The sequence below is a fragment of the Tamandua tetradactyla genome, chromosome 2 (genome assembly GCF_023851605.1).
Source record: "Tamandua tetradactyla isolate mTamTet1 chromosome 2, mTamTet1.pri, whole genome shotgun sequence".
NCBI lineage: Eukaryota > Metazoa > Chordata > Mammalia > Pilosa > Myrmecophagidae > Tamandua > Tamandua tetradactyla.
This window is the reverse complement of record NC_135328.1, coordinates 206586760-206604610: the sequence shown is the minus strand read 5'-3', so window position 1 is coordinate 206604610 and position 17851 is coordinate 206586760. Positions and strand designations below refer to the sequence as shown.

At 46.8% G+C, this 17851-nt stretch overlaps 1 protein-coding gene across 10 annotated transcripts in view; it reads right to left on the bottom strand.

The window, feature by feature from the left end:
- Positions 1 to 17851, bottom strand: part of TMCO4 (transmembrane and coiled-coil domains 4) — a 134501-nt gene that overhangs the window by 52693 nt on the left and 63957 nt on the right. For all 10 annotated transcript variants that reach the window (XR_013171219.1, XM_077151044.1, XM_077151042.1 and 7 more), the window contains 5 exons: positions 16828 to 16971; positions 15861 to 15980; positions 11398 to 11562; positions 10628 to 10764; positions 7882 to 7966 (listed from right to left, as the gene is read on the bottom strand). Coding sequence is in view for 9 of the 10 variants with exons in the window: in XM_077151044.1 (XP_077007159.1) it covers positions 7882 to 7966; positions 10628 to 10764; positions 11398 to 11562; positions 15861 to 15980; positions 16828 to 16971 (651 nt within the window). In the remaining variant the exon portion in view is untranslated. The remainder of the gene's footprint in view (positions 1 to 7881; positions 7967 to 10627; positions 10765 to 11397; positions 11563 to 15860; positions 15981 to 16827; positions 16972 to 17851) is intronic.

Here is a 17851-nt window from a genome sequence, read left to right as displayed (position 1 = left end):
CCATCTGTACGTTAAACAAGCAGGGTGCCTGAAACCAGACAGCAGAGTGGGAATGAGTTAGGTGGGAGGGGGCAGCTGTGGGTCAAGGGTAAATAATTCACTCAAGATCATGGTCAATAGGAGACTTGAAGATGCCCCATAAGTAACATGAGGAAAGGACTTGGGAAGGAGGTTGAGGAACCAGGTAGAAGGTGGATGCAGCCATAGGAAGGAACTGGCAACCCTGACTCTTCCCTGTGAGGCAGATGTTTCCTCAACTATGACCATGGTCCCTGTCATACATGGGGGGGGCACTTTAATACTACATCTACATGCTAGCTCCCATTCATTAAGCTTAGGACAGTTTCTGGCATCTGTATCACTGGGCTCTTATTATATACCAGGCGTTTATGTACTTTATCACATTTAATCCTCACAACAACCTCAATGGCGATATTATTTATTGGTTTTTACACAAGTCAAGTGGGGTTCAGAGAGATTAAATGACTTGCCTAAAGGTGGGCTTGAGATTTAAATTCCATGGCATGACTCCAGGCTCACACAGACTTTCAGCGGTGGAACTGAAAGTGTTTCTACGGGAGGAGCTGGGTGTCCTCACCGCCCCACCACTGCAGAGACTGTATCTTGCTGCCGTCCTTCCAGCACCTGGCAAGGGCCTAGCCCAGCTGTGTTTGGCATGATGTCTGTTGAACGGAAGGGGTCTGGATGGTAAGCTGTTAAGTCTTGGAGGAAAGAGGCTTGCCGGACAGCTGAAAAGAGGACTGGGAGCAGCAGGAGGGGGTGGGGCACACTGGGGGTGGGGGTGGGTGTAATTTCACTTGAATGTGAGTGTATTTTTGCGAGTCTGTATGCATCCATGCTTTTACTCATCTTATGCTGTGAGGGTAAAGGGGTTTGATAAGGAAGGCTTTGTTCAACCTCAGCCTCCTAAAGGCCACCAAGGGTGGCGAAGGCTTCCAGAAAGTACATGGCACTCAGGATTTAGAACACTCTCAATTCCCCTCTACAGGCTGGTGGTATTTTGGTTTTAGCTTCTTTCTTCCATTTGCAACCAGGAGTTCCCTTATTTACTCTCCAGAAAGAAAAAGGAGAACTGGAACATAGCTTTGAGCTCTAGCATTAGAGTCAGAGATCTACCTTCCTTCTGGGGTCATGAGAAGGCCGACGGGGGCAGGGGAGAGTTAAACTGAGGCTCCTTTGTCTGTCCCACCAACAATATCTGGCCACATTCCCACTGACAAGTGCACAGCTGCTCACATCTGGAATAAACCACAACCAACCAAGGGATAGACCCCTTCTTGCAGTGTTCTTGGCCAAGGTCAAAGCAAAGACAGATTATCAGGGTCCTCCCTTGCCTCCCATCTAGACAGCTGTTAAATAAGAGGAAACTATCAGGCAGATCTAAAAGAAAGACCTGTTCAGAGGTTTCCAGCCCTGAGTTTTTCCTTTGGAAGGTGACTGGCAGAAGAGAAAACCAGCTGCCATCTTGGAGTCAGAGTCCTGTTCAGTTCTGGTTGTCTGGGAAGCTCCAACCCTGGTTTCCCCTGCTTTCTGTTTTAAAAATGTGGATATTTTCTAAATAGAATGGCAACCACCTTTGGTGCCAGTATAAAAAAGGCCTCCTCTTTCCCTCAAACATTTACAAGCATCCATGCAAAGTCAAGGAACACACGAAGCTGAGTATGGTTTATTCCTGCAAGAAGCTTCAAACTACTAGGGGAGACAGATGTGCAGATCAGTGCTCCTGACCCCGGTGGAACCCACCTGTTAGTTCATCATGCGCTCCCTGAGCACCTGGTGTGGGCCAGGTTGTGAAAGGCTTGGAATATGGGGACAAAAGAGAGAAACAGGGCCCCTGCCACCCCACCCGTCTGTGCTGTGGTTTCTGACCAGGGCTGTGCATTACAATTGCCTAGGGGAGCTATTTCCAAAATCTGATGTGCACTCCCAGGTGACAATTACCAATGGACTGGAAGGACAGATGAATAACCAGCAGTTTTAACAACCACTGAGGAAAATGTGTTCAGGGAAGCATGGAAGAGCAATCTGGAGAGACAGGTTTCCTCCTGCCAGCCATGTGATTGGGCAAGCTACCTAAGCTCTTATTTCAGGTTACTCATCTTTGAAATGGGAGTTACAATAGTATCTACCTTACATTCCACCCTCTGGACCTTAAAAAGATGTGTTCTTTCCATCACAATATCTCAAAAGCTTTAAGCCATTTCAGTAATAATGCTAAGTATTAAGTCTCATCAAAATCGGTCATAGGCGTGATTTGTCCTGGGGCATAATTCCCCTCCAGCTGTGGACCTGTGAAACCTAGAGAACAAGTTATCTGCTTCCAATATACAAGGAGGGACAGGCATAGGATAGAACATTCCAATAGGGAGAAACTGGGTCACGGGTCTAAACGTGGGTCCGAAAAACAGCAGGGCAAACTCCATTAGATTTTAAGGTCTAAGAGCCATCTATAGATTTGTCCTTCGGGCATGACAGAGTGACAGTCCCATTCCTTCCAAGTGCTTGCCTTGCTCTCTCTGAACACTTGGATGAAAGTTCCACCTTCTTCAAGTATCTGATGTGGCCAGTTTCTCTGCAAACCCCAGGGCATAGGCCCCACCATCTCTGAACACTGGGGTGGCAGCACTCTTTCTGAACAATGGGTGAAGACCCATCCCCTTCAAGCACAGGGGCAGACCCACTTTCCCACTTTTTTTTTTTTTTTTCCGCATGGGCAGGCACCAGGAATCGAACACGGGTCTCAGGCATGGCAGGCAAGAACTCTGACACTGAGCCACCATGGCCCACCCCAGACCCATTCTTTCTTCACACATGGGTGGGCCCACTTTCTTGGTCTGAGGAGAAGTCTTTGGTCCAAACTTCAGCTTTCATGGTTCTTCCCTTGAAGCCATTCTTCTTTCAGTTTGTCCTTTTTTGTCCCTTTTAGTCCAGGCCTGCAATGGTTCTGCTTATATAAGTGTCACAGAAAACTTGTTGGCTTTGCATGTAGTTTGTAGGAGTGCAAACCATCAGACAAAAGGACTTTCACAGATCCTTCATGGATAACTACATTTTCAATCCTGACTTCCATGGAAATTTCTGACTGGTTTCACATTCAGTTAAACCCTCACATGGAGCTGCTTTCTGGAAGCTCAGAGAGGTCCCTGACAGAGTTGCTTCGGTCCCTAGTCTCAGAGCACACTCTCTGGATAGGCTTAAAATTTTCCAAACCATTAGTTTCTGATTTCTTTGTACCTAGCAGTTCAGTTTTCAACTTATCCCTTTCCTCTCTGATTTCACTATAAGCTGCAAGGAGAAGCCAGGATGTACTTTCCATATTTAGCCTGGGAATCTCAGCTAAATATCCAAGTTCATTGCTTTCCATCTGACATCAGAACTCAATTTTGCCAAGTTCTCTGCCACTTTTAAACAAGGATCACCTTTCCTCCAGTTTCTAATAATACATTCATCATTTCTGTTTAAGACCTCATCAGAAATACATTTAGCATACATATTTCTATGAATAGTCTGTTAAAAGCAATCTAGGCTTAAAAGCACTTCACAATTCTTCCAGCCTTTTTCCATTACTCAATTCCGAGCAATTTCTACATTTTTGATATTTGCAGTAGTAGCACCTCACTCTCTTAATACCAAAATCAAGAGAAATACCATGATTTCTAGGCTGCTCAAGGAAATACCATGCAATGGTTTGGCTTAACAGTGGAACTTCAATGGCTCAGTGGGACTTGAATGGTTCGTGGTTTTCAAGCCAGGAAGAAGTCCAAATCAAGGCATCATCAAGGCAATGCTTTGTTTCAAACACTAGCCTTCTGGGGCTGGCTGCTGAAGATCCTTGGTCCTTGGCTGCTTTGTCACATGGTAACACATGCAGCAGCCTTTCCTGGACTCTTCCTTCTCTTCTGGGTTCTGCTGACCTTCAGCTTCTTGCTCCCTGTGGCTTTTTCTCCCTGTCTGAATTTCATTCTACTTATAAAGGACTTCAGTAATAGGATTAAGACCCATCCTGACTGAGCTAGGCCACACCTTAACTGAAGTAACCTCTTCTAAAGGTCCTATCTACGACGGGTTCACACCCCAAGGAATGGCTTAAGTTTAAGAACACGTGTTTCAGGGTATATTCAGCTCCAAATCACCACAACCTCATGGAGATGTTGTGAGTATTATGTGAGGTAATATATGCAATAAGTTTAGAATTGTGCCTGGCATGCGGAAGCATTAGTGCCTGCTATATAGATGAACGTTTGCTTCTGCAACTACAAACTACTCCCACTACTATTATTATTGGACGGAAAGCTTGCAGACAAAGTGAGATCCAAACACAAGTAGGGGTTGTCTAGCAAAGAAGATGGAAAACCAGAGCTCAGTGTGTGAGGGGCAGCAGGGTAGGTGAAGTCAGGTGATGAGTGGGGCCTTGGAGCCATGCTGAGAAGTCTGGAAAACAGTGGGGGCACTGGACATCCTCAGGGTCTGGTGTGCTGGTGCACAAGTGGGTGAACTACAGGCCATCCAGGGCTGAACCCCTCCAGCTATCCCCTTGCCCCAAAGCACCCCTCTTGACTCTTCATTCACTCTTCAACTTGAGACCTTGGGCCCAGGTCCTACTTTAATATGTCAGCATTTTCCACTCTTCTACTTCCAGATCCCCCTTCATATGCTGCACAAACACTAGACTTATCCTTTTCCAGAACATGTTGAGAACCCTGCCTTTGCCCATCCAGTCTGACCCTCTGGACTGCCCTTCCCCCAACTTCACTGGATGATGCCTACCCATGGTTCAAGGTCTAGGCCCTCTGCAAAATGCCACCCAGTGTTAGGAGAGAACCTGGAGCCAGACTCCTTGGGGTTGAATACTGGCTTTGCTGCTTAGGAGCTGTGTGGCTTAACCCATCTGCCTCATGTCCTCATTTGAGAAAAACGGAGAATAGTAATCCTTGCCCCACTGGGTTGCCGTGAGGATGAAATCAGATAACACCTGAAAGTTCTCAGAACATGGCTTAGCCGTGGGGAGTCTGTACCTGGCTCACAAGCACATAAGCTCATTCTTGTCACCCAAAAACAGGCTCCTCTGTTTCCCTAGGCATTCAGTGTGCTGGGTGCCACTGTTAGTGGGGTCCATGGTCTAACAGGTGGCTGGAGAATGGACACAAAATGACAAGCTCTCACCACAGTTCTTTGTGCATAGTTAAATCTTCAGATTAGAGTTTAAAGAAAGAAACAAGCACTTACTGAGTGTACTCAAATCAGGACCAGGTATCATCACACTGATTATCTCATTTTAATCCCCTGACGATCCTTTGAGGTCTATGCCCTAAGCCGCATGTTCAGATGAGGATGCTGAAGCTTGGAGATGGCAAGTGACTTACCCCAGGTCTCATGTCAGTGGCAGAGCCAAGAGCCAAACCGAAGCCTATCTAATACCAAAGTTCAAATTCTTATCAGTGGGTGATGGAAGATCTAGGGGTGGGAAAGACACTGGCAGAAGAAGATTGGGAACCATCTCCAAAAGCCTATGGTGCATCTTCTCATTGTCATTCTAATCAGCCCTGTCACCAAGAGACCACCTGTCTCCTACTTCCCTACCACAGGTTTCCAGCCTCATCCTGGAGGAAGCTGATCAGTGACCTCACTTCCGATTGCTGCAGCCAAACGGTTATTCATCATTAATTCAGTTTATTCTACAGGGGAATTGAGGTCCTGAGCTTGTATTAACGATATGAAGTTAACATGTAATTTATGCTAACTGAAGCCAAAGATATGTCTTCTCTAAATTAAGAATGGGTTCTATTAATAAAAGCACATCATTACAAGTAATGAGGAGTCTGGCAGATGGTTTGCTGCATGGGATGAAGGAAACATAACTATGAAAAAAGCAAAATGATGATAGTACAGAGGATGACAACCTTCAACAGCCTCCCCAGGAGAGCTGGTTGAGTGAGACCAGAGGAGCCTGCAGCCATGACATAAGCAACAGGGGCACCTAAGCCTGAAGACAGCCAGAGGACATATAGGGTTGAGAGGCCAGCAAGACTCAGCACTGTGCTGGCTTCCTGAGCTCCAAGTTCATGGCCTTCACCACCACCCAGAAAGGAAGGTGACCTTGACTTCTTTCTTTCTTTTGTTGTAGGAAGATTTTTGACCTTGAATTCTTGTTGCAAGTGGGGAAATGGATGTCAAGAGAAGCCGTATCCTTGCCCAACAAAGGTTAAGCAGCTAAGCAAGGGCCAAGCTAGGATGTGAACCCAGGTCTCAGCTGACTCCCAGGTCCATGTCCTTTCCCTTACTCCTTTGTAATAGTTTAGATTACCCTTGGGCAAAGGTTCCCTAGTCTCCCCCTCCGTGGGCAGAGTGCATGGCCCAACTGACCCAGATCTTGGACACTGCCTGGCTTTGGCCAACATCATGTGTGGAAGATTAAAAATGGCCCCTTGAATCTGGCCTGGCTGTAACCAGTTTTGACCAACAGAATGTAGTGAAAATAATGCTGTACGAGCTCTGGAGCCTAGGCCTTAAGAGGCTTTGCAGCTTTCACTCCTGCCCTCCTGAAACACTGCTCTGACTGCCATGTGAAGTAGTTGGTTAAGCCAAGTGCAGGATGAGTGGTCACTGGAAGAAAGACCAAGGCATGCTGGCCGACAGTCTGTACCACCAGGCAAATACACAAGTGAAGTCAGTTTGGACCTTCTATACATGCCCGCTGCCCTCTGATTGCAATTGCATGAGTGAACAGACCTGCTTAGCCAACCCATAGCATGGTGGGAAATAGTTATTGGTGTTTTAAGCCACCATGTTTGGAGAAGTTTTTTTTGGCAACAAATAACTGATATAGAATACTAGTGAATGTGATACAGCAGAGGTTTTAATGGGCCTGTGAGGTTTGGCTTACCATGCTGGTGATTCATCATAGGAGGAGCTTGTCTAAGGTAGCTGCTGCCCCTTCAACCCAGGTCCCGGGACAAATACACCTGGAGCAAACCTGAGCCTGAGTCAAGCCCACCCAACTTGAAGCCAGAAACAAAGTCCATCCTATATCAACTCAACCACAGCCAACATGAAGGCTGGTAGCCACCAGAAACTGGAAGACACAAGGAAGGATTCTCCCTCAGAGCCTTTGGAAGAACTTGCTGCAACTTTGATATCAGACTTCTGGCCTCCAGAATTGTGAAAGAATGAATTTCTGTTGTTTAAGTCATGCGGTTCGTAGTAATTTGTCACAGCAGCCCTAGAAAGCTGATATGTCCCAGACATTCGGCATACTCCCAAAGCATACTGGCTGTTACACTAGCCCCATTTTACACATAACTTCCACTCACAGGGACAAGCGGATTAGTGTTGTGGCATCTGGGCTGCCATAGTGACTGGAGGGGCTACTGGCATTTAACACCTGAGACCAGGTCAATTGCCTGGGAATGCAGCATATATCAGTGTTTGTGTGTGTGTGTGTCTGTTATATGTGTGTAGGCGCGTGTGTGCATGCTCGTGATCTTTTCCACTCTGCTCAAAGTGCCAATGTCACTCTACTGAGAAACACATAGTCTGCCCCTTTCTCTCCACTCAAGAATGCAGAATGCTTGCCTCTCATGTGGGGAGACCCGGGTTCGATTCCCAGACCATGCAACCCCCTCAAAAAAAAAAAATGCATATCGGAACAATGTCCTTATTTCAGGACCATCTTGCTCCCACTTCAATTTTTATACAGAAAAAAAAATCTTTTCCCAACACAAACTTTTAGCTATTATTTCTAAGAATTGGAGACACATCTTACAAGGCTTGTGATCCACTGGTTCAGAATCTCCAGCTTGGGGGTGGTGAAGGGGCTGAGCTTGGGAAGGGTTTCTGTCTAAGACAATAAGCCAGACTCACCTTTCTCCTGAGCCATCTCTTGCAGACAGAAGTAGATGACTCTGGCTCCTAGGCTGAAGCCAATCAAGGTGACAGGTCGCTGGCCCTAGGGGAGAAAGGACACAGGTGTCTGTCTGGAGGGAGTCAGTTCCAACAAGCCTCAGTCCTGACAAGGTGGCCCTGGAACACTCCACAGCATCTGTCTGGGCTTTGTGAATCATGCATGTGCTATTCTTGGTCCTTAGGTTCTGATGTCTTAATCAGGAGAAGCAGGGCCTCATTTACACAGGAGTGCACCTGCCGATGGAACTGTTTTCCTCTGAGGCTGTCTCTGGCTGAGTTAATTCCCTTTCATCTCAAACTGTTATCCAGCTCTTCTCTTTTCTTTCTCAGTAGACAGGACCAATTACAAGAGCTCCTCACCTGGTCTCATCTATCCTTTGGCAAATGATCACAGTGAAGTGGGGCACCTTCTAGAGCTGGGGAGTTTAGGAAGAAGGTATTCCAGATATGATGAGTAAAATGGCAAAGAGTGATATGGGAGGGACAACTGTTCTGCTTCCAGATAGGAAGGTGGGATGTGAATTACAAAGAGAAGGTGATAAGTCAGATGTAAGAGGAACTTTCTGACTAAAAGGACTCGTAGAAAAGGCAATTATAGTTAAAGAAGGCTCTAAAGAAAAAGAAATTTATATGGGGTATTTAGGGATAAGAAGGAGAGGGGAGGAGCAGATGAGTACTGGAATCCAGTGTTATTAGCCTAGCCTTCTTTCTTATTTTTGCACCAATACATGTGTCCCCCTCCACTCCATTTACTACAATAGAAAAGCTCTCCATTAAACAGTATTTGAATTCTGCAGGAACTTGTTGGCAAAGTCTGTTAATCATCTCCCAATACCATTCTCTCCTTTGTCATCTGGTATCTAGGCACATAGCCACTCAGCCAAAGATGAAGTTTCCCAGGTCCCTTGTAGCGAGCTGTGGCCCCATGACTGAATCCGGGCCACATGGATGTGAAGGGTGGTGGGAGGTGTGACTTGTAGGCCTGCCCTTCATTTCCCCCTTCCTACATCCTACTGGCTAGAATGGGGATGAACACCAGGTCTGTCTTAAGACTACAAAAGAGAAGCAACATGTTGAGGACACAAGGCAGCAAGAATGAAAGAGCCTGGGCCCTTGATACTGTGTGGCTGCCATATAGTGTCCCCTCCCCAAAGGATGGCCATGTCCTAATCCCCGGAATCTATGAATGTGCCTTACATGGTGAGAGGGTCTTTGCAGAAGTGATCAAATTAGGATCTGGAGATGGGAAGAATGTCCTAGATTATCTGGGTGGGCCTGATGGAATCACAAAGGTAACCTTATAAGAGGGATACCTGAGGAGTCAGAGCGGATGATTTGATAACAGAAGCAAAGGGATAGAGAGACAGAGATTTGAAGAAGTTGCACTGCTGGCTTTGAAGTTGGAGGCAGAAAGTTCTGAGCCAAAGAATGTAGGTGCTTCTGGAAGCTGGAAAAGACAAGGAAAAGGATTCTGTTCTGGAACCTCTAGAAAGGAACCCATTTTAGACTTCTGATTTCCAGAACTATAAGATTATACATTTGTGTTTTAAGCCACTAAATTTGTGGTCATTTGTTTCAGCAGCCATAGGAAACCAATACACGTCATATTGCCTGAGTGGCTCAAGCAGGGAGAGAACAAACTTCCGTCTTGTTCAATCCAGTGCTATTTTGGTCTTGATTATACAGCCAAACTTGCTATAAGCCTTCTCTGTTTCTCTTGGCAAAGATATGGGGGTTGTATGGGGGTTACCAGTTTATCAGGTAATTACCCTGTGGCAGAAACTGCTAATTGTCCCTTAACATCCGTCCTCCCCCTTTCCCACAGTAACTGAATTTTGGTTGGGTCCATAGCCACCCTGAATAAAGATGACATTTCTCAGCTTATGTGGCAGGTAGGTATGGTCATATGACTAGGGTAGAAGTACACAAGGTTTTTGATCTTTCCTCTTCATCCCTTCGTTTCTCCTGCGACCTGGGGCACAGAGGCTGACCAAGAGGTCAAGGCCATGGGCAGCAGAGCCACAGGGTTGAGGAACCTGGGCCTCTGGCACCATTGCATATCACTCCAATGTGGGCCCATCTCCTAGGCTTTTACTTGAGAAATACACTTCTGTCTGCTGAAGCTATTATTATTTTGGGTTCTCTCCTATTTGCAGTCAAAACAAACCCTAACAATACAGTCAACTCTGCTACTACTCAAACTTTCTTCTCCATTTAATTCAAGTGTAATTAGAAGGGCTCAGCTTTGTTTCCTCAGTGAGTATATCTTTACTGGATTCAAATTTTACAAGTATTATGATGCTTTCTCTCCCTAATCTCGAAGATTTACTCAGATAGTAGCTTGATACTTCCAGGAAGGCACCCCCTGGACATGGGAATTCCATTTGAAGCCAGCAGGTATGTGGTCTCATTCGCTTTGCTGGCTTCACAGCAAGCTGAGTCAGAAGTTTCCATTGAAATATCACCAGCCATTATTGCTAAATATAGGAGCCACTTCTGCTTCTGCTGTAGCCCTCCCCCTCACACACAATGTTCACACTTGAAGATATCCCTGTTATCCTGCCATTACCTAAGGTCCATCCTGGGATACTTCTAATGACCTGAACTTCAGAGGCATGGAAGACCACTAACTCTTAAAGCCACTGGGCCACTCCCAGTGGACTTGTCACCCTCCTGTCCCCCACCCACAGCTACTCCCAAGTACCTGCTGCCGAGAGAGCAGGATGTGGGCCAGGTGCTTCCCAACCTCTGCTGACCGATGGAGACACACACCCCAGGGATTGTCAATGACGTTGGCAACACTGAGGAGTGAAGCTGGCCATGTCAGGGCAGCCACGATGCCTGGAGAGGTGGGATATGTGATGAAGGGAGTGGGGGTCAGTTCTAGGGAGGTGATTGGCTATTAGATACTTTTCGGGGAATGTATGCAGTATCTCTAACTTGGAACTTGCAGGTATTCCAAGGGTTGTCACCAGGCACAAAATCTCATGCATTTCTGACGAAGGGACTAGTCCCTTCAGCTCAAGTACCTGCCATGTGGGAGATTCCAAAGATGGTCCCAATTTGTCACCCCACCCCATATCCTCCCATTTTGCCTTGTCTAGATCAATTAACAGATAGAACCCACAAACATGAGCAATCCTAGTTAAGATCAGCCAACTCCAGGCTCATGATTTGACTTGTAAGATATAATGATAAATGACTGTTATTTTAAGTCACTGAGCTATGAAGTGGCTCGTTATGTAGCCACAGCTAGCTGATACATTATGCGATAAATGTGGTTGGCTGCTCTGTTCTGTTTTCTCTCCATAAAGACCCTGAAATCTCACAGATAGGAACACTGCCTTAACCTCTCTGTATCCCCAGCACCCACCACAGTGCCTGGCTTTTTGGGGACCTCAGGCATGTAAAACCATGGTACCACTGTGGGAGGGGAGCTGGGGCCTGCTGTTGGTGGGGAAGGTGGGGGCTTACCAGACAGTACTGTGTATTTTAGGGCCTCCTGAGCCACCATGTTGGCAAGGCCGCTGAGGATGGTCTCCAGGGCGTTGCCAAGCTCCATCAGGTACTTGGCTTCCCAGGCCAGGCAGTACTGCTCGCGGCTGTGGGCCAGAGCAGCCCAGGGGGCACTGAAGGTTCCTGGAGAGAAAGCAAGTAGCTGGGATCTTTCCTGTCTGCAGAGGGAGAGGCCCCGCCCCAAATTTCCAGGCAGGTAGCCACAAGGGACCACTTACCCTTTGTGGGGGCAAGATTAAGGCCTTCCCCTGCCTTGCCAATGAGTGGCAGATATTAGCAGAGCAGATAGAGCAAAGTGCCACTATTCATTAGTAGCTGGGTGAGTGTGAGCTTGGGCACATCACTAGCCCACTTTAAATCTCACTTGTTAATCTGCAAAGTGGGAAGATTAACATTTACCTCCTTTCATAGGGTAGTTATTAGAATTAAGTGTTTGAACTACTATTAGTATAGTATAGTACTATTACTATTTAGTACAAGTATAATAAAGTAAAGTGTTATTTTCTTTCACTCTGCAGTAACCCTGGAATCAGAGACTTCAACATAGCTAAGCTCATCTCATTCATACGTTCATTCATTCATTCCACAAACATTAACCAGTATCTGAACATGCCAGGCCCTGAGCTTGACCCTGAGGACAGAGAATTATCACTGTAGGGAAAATTTAGCCAGCTGTCCTAAGTGCTGGGAGCTCTGTGGGAGAGTCTTTTACCTGGACTCTTTCATTTAATCCTCTCCACAGTCCCTGAAATAGGTTTTATCGTTAGTCTCATTTTACAGCTGAGGAAACTGAGTCAAATAGATAAAACAGCTCTCAGTTCAGGGAAGGAGAGGGGCCCATGAATATCACATAATGAGTGACTCAATACTGGGAGAAAAAATGGGGGTGAGAGGGAGCACAGAGGGCACCTAATCTGACTACATCCATTTCTGTCTACTGTCCGAGTGACCTGCTCAAAACATAACCTCCTCCCACCCTATTTAAAACCCTTCAGTAGTGTCTTATCTTATACCGGCCCCCCTTCTTTACTCTCATTTGTCCAGTCCAGTTGGCTCTCCCATGGGGAGGCTTCCCAGCCTCAGTGAGGAGATCACATGCACCCTGTACTTTTCGTCACAAGCTCCCATCACAGTCTGTAATTACATATGGTTTCGGTCTTCTCTGTTTAATGCATGACTCCCAAAGTCTTTTTTGCCAAGCACTATATTCCCATAGCTTAGTGGCACATAGTAGGCATTCATAAAAGCATGGTGAGTGGATGAATAGTGTGAAGCTTCAGGTTCTGACCTTTAACTATACGCCATCTAGCTCGTGGAGCCTAATGTGGCAGAGTGCTATGTTGCCAAAAGACAACCCTGGGCTACTCCTAGCCCCTCTGCGGACCTTGTCACAGCTCTGCAGCAATTCAGGGACTGTCCCTAATTATGGAAAAAGAGAGGCAGTGGGCGCAGAAGGGGGACAACCTGGGTCAGCCCTGGCACTAGGCTGGGCTCTGCACACAGCTGGACGAGTCTCACCAAGGCACATTGCCCTCCTGAGCCTCCGACTCTGCAACTCTAAGGATGGAATAATAATGTGTGACCCCCATGTGATGGGGTCTCTCAAGAGGCTGTATGAAAAGCACTATATAAACTTTAAAGTGCTGTACTGCGTTCTATCGTCCCACGGCTAAGAGCATGGACTGTGAACCAGAAAGAATGGGGGTGCGTCCTGCCCCAGCCCCTGACTAGGTAGGTGGCCCTGAGCAGCCCTTTTGCATTTTTTTTTAAACCTAACAATATACAAGCATGAACATTATACCATTCCTGGTATATAATCAATAACTCATGATATCATCACATAGTGGTATAGTCATCATCATGATCATTTCTTAGAACATTTGCATCAATTCAGAAAAAGAAATAAAAAGAAAAAAGAAAAAAATTCATACATACCATACCCCTTACCCCTCCCTTTCATTGATCACTAGAATTTCAATCTACTAAATTTATTTTAATATTTGTTCCCCTATTATTTATTTATTTTTAATCCAATGTTTTACTCATCTGTTGATAAGATAGATAAAAGGAGCATCAGACACAAGGTTTTCACAATCACACAGTCACATTGCGAAAGCTTTATCATTCTACAATCATCTTCAAGAAACATGGCTACTGGAACACAGCTCTACATTTTCAGGCACTTCCCTCCAGCCTCTCCATTATACCTTAACTAAAAAGTTGATATCTATATAACGCGTAAGAATAACCTCCAGGATAACTTCTCGGCTCTGTTTGAAATCTCTCAGCCATTGATAATTCACTTTGTCCCATTTCTCTCTTCCCCCTTTTGGTCTAGAAGGTTTACTCAAACCCTTGATGCTGAGTCCCAGCCTGAGCAGCCCATCTGAGCCTCAGCTTCCTCATCAGTGAAATGGGGGTGATAATGTCCACCTTCTTGGGTTGATTCTGTTGAACTAAGTGAGGTGATGATGCACAACAGATGGGTCAGTGCCTGGTGGGTGGCAAGTGGCTAGTGGTCTCATTATCATATATAATTGTGTTTAATAGAGGGCAAGTCGAAGAGAGTCCAAAATCATACCTAGATGCAAGCCTGTGAAGACAGTAAGGCGTCATTCTCAGCTGTCAAGGAGACAGGGACAGGTGATTCTTCCCTTTCTAACTTTTCTCCACCTTTGTTTTACTATTTATATAATAATAAAAATTAAACACCCAACTCAAATCCTCTGCCTGGGGAGCACATTGCACTAGACTACTGGAGGGAAACACTGAAGATGACCATCCCCTGAATGAACCTGACCTCTGAGCTGGGAAAAAAAATAACGAGCAAATGGGGTCAAATGAAGACAAGGGATATGCTTTCCATTCTGGTCAGAACTGCAAATTCCATTTTTTAGACTCTCACTCTTATTCTTTCCTTCCTATCTCCCTCTCTCCTGTAGCAGTTATAGTGAAAACAATGAAAAGAAATTCATGAACTTTGGGTCAGGAGACCTGGGTTAGAATCCTTCATCTGCGCCTCATCTGCCATATGACCTCTCTAGGTTTCCTCTTCTGACAGATCAGGATAAGAATAGCCCCTCTGATCCCCACTTTGGGATGGGGAGATGTGAGTTTTTCATGCCCTAAAGCCTATCAAGTTCCCATTAAGGTGGGTAAAATGCAAGACACAGCATAGGCACATGCTAGGTGCTCAGTTAATGGCAAAGACCCACTGTGGGGTGGGGCCTGGCAGTCACATGACCCTGGTGCTTGGTTATGTCTCTAAACAGTGCCTGGACAGGCCCTCCCTTTCTTTCTGGCTGCAAGAAGATCCAGAGCTTTCCCTCCTTGCTCCCAGGGAGCTGGGAAGCCAGGAGGCTCTCAGGAGGTGCTCAGACCTGAAGGCTGGCATGTTCAGAATTCTCTGGTCCACCCTGTTCTCTTCCTAAGTGATGGATTCTTTGCTGGGCTTCACACTGGGCTCTTGCAAAGGTGAGCCAGGCAGTGGCCATGGTGTTTGTCCTCAGTGCTGCCCTGATTTGAGCACCCCCCGCCCCACCAACCACACATTCAAATTAGAGAAGCAAAGGGAACTGATACTTGTGGCATGCCAACTAGGAACCAGGAGCTGTACTGAGTGCCTTCCACAGGTCAACTCGTTTAGTTTAACCCCCACAGCAACTCTGAAAGGCAGGAATAATTTGTTCCACTTTATAAATGATGTAGTTGAGGTATAGGAGAGGTTAAATAACTTGCTCGAAGTCACACAGCTAACTGATGTCTCATCTATGAGCTTAAAGTCATTTGCTTTCATCCACTCTTAGGATTCAGCCCCCTCAGCACAGCTCACAGGCTTCTGCTTGACGCAGGCTCTGCCCACCCTCCTATCTCCTAGCTCCCTGCTCTGTGCTGCTTTGCGTTCATACCGCAGAGCTTTTGCCCACACTGCCCCTTTGCTTGTATGCACATCTAGCTCCTGCTGTATTTATCTGGCTAACTCGTAGGCATTCCTCAAATTAAATGCCACTTCCTCCAGGAAGACTTTTTCCTCATTCCCCAGAAACACCTAATACCTCTTCTATTGTGCAATCCATAAAGCTTTCCTGTAATTACCTGCTCAACAGTCTATCTTTAGCCATCTGTACTATTCACCACTGAACCCCAGGGCCTGGTTCAGTGTTTGGCCCCTGGTAAGTACAAGTACAGTTCTATAAATGCCACTGAAGGGATGGATGGGTGGATGGATGGGTAGGGAATAAAGTCATCTCCTTCTCTGAAGCTCTGTTTTCTCTTCTGTAAAATGGGGTTCCCAATACCCACCCCTCAGAGACACATACACGGGAAAGAGCCCCATGCAGGGACTTGTCTGCAGGAGCAGGCCCCGCTCAGCCATCATCCCCCTCTTCCATCTTGCAGTGCCCCTGCCCTCTGGTTCTCACGGTATTTGCCGGATGCGAGCCACCCTGTGATGGCAATGGTGATATGCAGTTGCCTGCCCTCCGTCAGAGGCAGGAACGTGAACTCCTCAATGGCCCCGACGCGCTTCTTCATCTTATATCCTGGAGATATGAGAAAAAGAATGGAGGTCACTGGGGGGTCCCAGGGAATTTCAGGTTGACTGGCCCATTTGGTGAGCCCGAATGTGTACCCTGCTCCTGGACAAATGCCATTTTGATTTTGTTATCATTAAGGTAAGGGCCCTTGTTGCCCCTGATTACAGACAAGGGTTAGAGGCTGCCCAAAGCTGGCCAGCCCTGGGTGGTAGATCTGGGGTTTGAACTCAGAGCTCAGGCTCTCAGCCACTGCTCTGTCCTGATTCAGTTTTCTACTTTCCTGCTTACACATTTTAGGAGTGTGATAGACACCGCTCAGTAAAACTGGATCAAACTGACCAAGTCTCTCAAGAGAGGAGTGATACCCCATTTGGGAGTTGACAGGGATCACTGTATATGATGGGGCTGTCAACATATATGGTTTGTTAAAATTTTCCCAGGTGATGCAGGTCAATTAAGGGCAGCCATGTACACTCCAACACAAGGAAGCCCACACATCTCCGGAGGTGGTCTGCCTGGAATCTGTCTAGTGGAGCGCTCCTTACAGGATAGCAGCAGGCAGGTCCAATCAGGTCCCTTCTCATGCATAGGTGCAGTTTCTCAAATTCAGCCCTTCCCTGGCCCAAGATGAGCTACCAGTACAGTTCTCTGTGATGCTACTGTGAGTTCTAGCAGGGTTGGAAACCAGAGCGAGATGAGCTACCCTGTCATCTTGTCTCCATCTCCCAAAGGGCCATTGCAGATGGGAGTCCAGGTGTGTCCTTTAGGAGGTAGGCCACTCTGGGATGTTCAGCAGGGTGGCCCATATCCCCCCACTCCTGCCACAACATACACACTCCTTTTTGAACCTCACCTGTCAGGCCAGCTCCAGCTGCACCAAACAGTGAGGTCAGGACAGCTATGCCAGCCACTGAGCCCAGAGCTGCGGCTCCGGCACTGCCAATGATGGCTGCAGTTCCTGCTGCAACAAAGGGGGCTGCCAGACCACCAGTCACACCTGCAGGGAAAGCAGCCCATGGTGGGCAAAGGCGAGAGTGAGGACATGGCCTGCTGTGCTCCTCTCCCAGCAGCGGCCCACTGTCACCATTGAAGCTCCTAGTAATACCAATCCTCACACTACCGACTGGGCACCTACTAGGTGTTAGGTACTTGTGAATATATGCTATGTTGTTGCATCCTCAGGACATTATCCCCATTTTCTAGATAAGGAAACTGTGGGAGGCAGAATAATAGCCCCCCCTTGTGATACCCCCTCTTAATGCCTGGACCTGTGGATGTGTGATCTCACACAGCACAGGGGTTTTGCAGGTGTGATTAGATCAAGGATCCTGAGGTGCTGAGATGACCTGGGATCATCTGGGCAGTCCCAGTGTAGTCCCAGGTCCTTATAAGAGGAGACAAGAGGATTGGAGTCAGAGCAGACATGACAATGGAAGTGGAGGGTGGGAGTGATTTGTGGCCACGAGCCTAGGAAAGGAGGCAGGCTCTAGAAGCTGGAAGAGAGTCTCCTCTAGAGCCTCCAGAAAGAGCACAGCCCCACTGACTTGATTGTAGCCCAGTGAGGCTCATATTGGACTCCAGATCTCCAGAAGTGTAAGATCAATTTGTACTGTTTTAAACTGCTAAGATCTGTGGTGATTTGTTAAAGAAACAATAGGAAATTGATAGTAAGAAAAAGAAAGGACTTTCTTCTAGCAAGTGGCAGATTCATTCCATTCGAGACATATATACTGAGCATCCACTATGTGTCAAGCATTTCAACGCTGGATGATGGACTCTCACGTCTCTGCTTTTTCTTTTCTTTTTTTTGACCCCAGAGCCTGAACTCCCCCTGTGCTTTTTCTTCAGCATTCTGCCTCTCCTGACAACGGACCCTT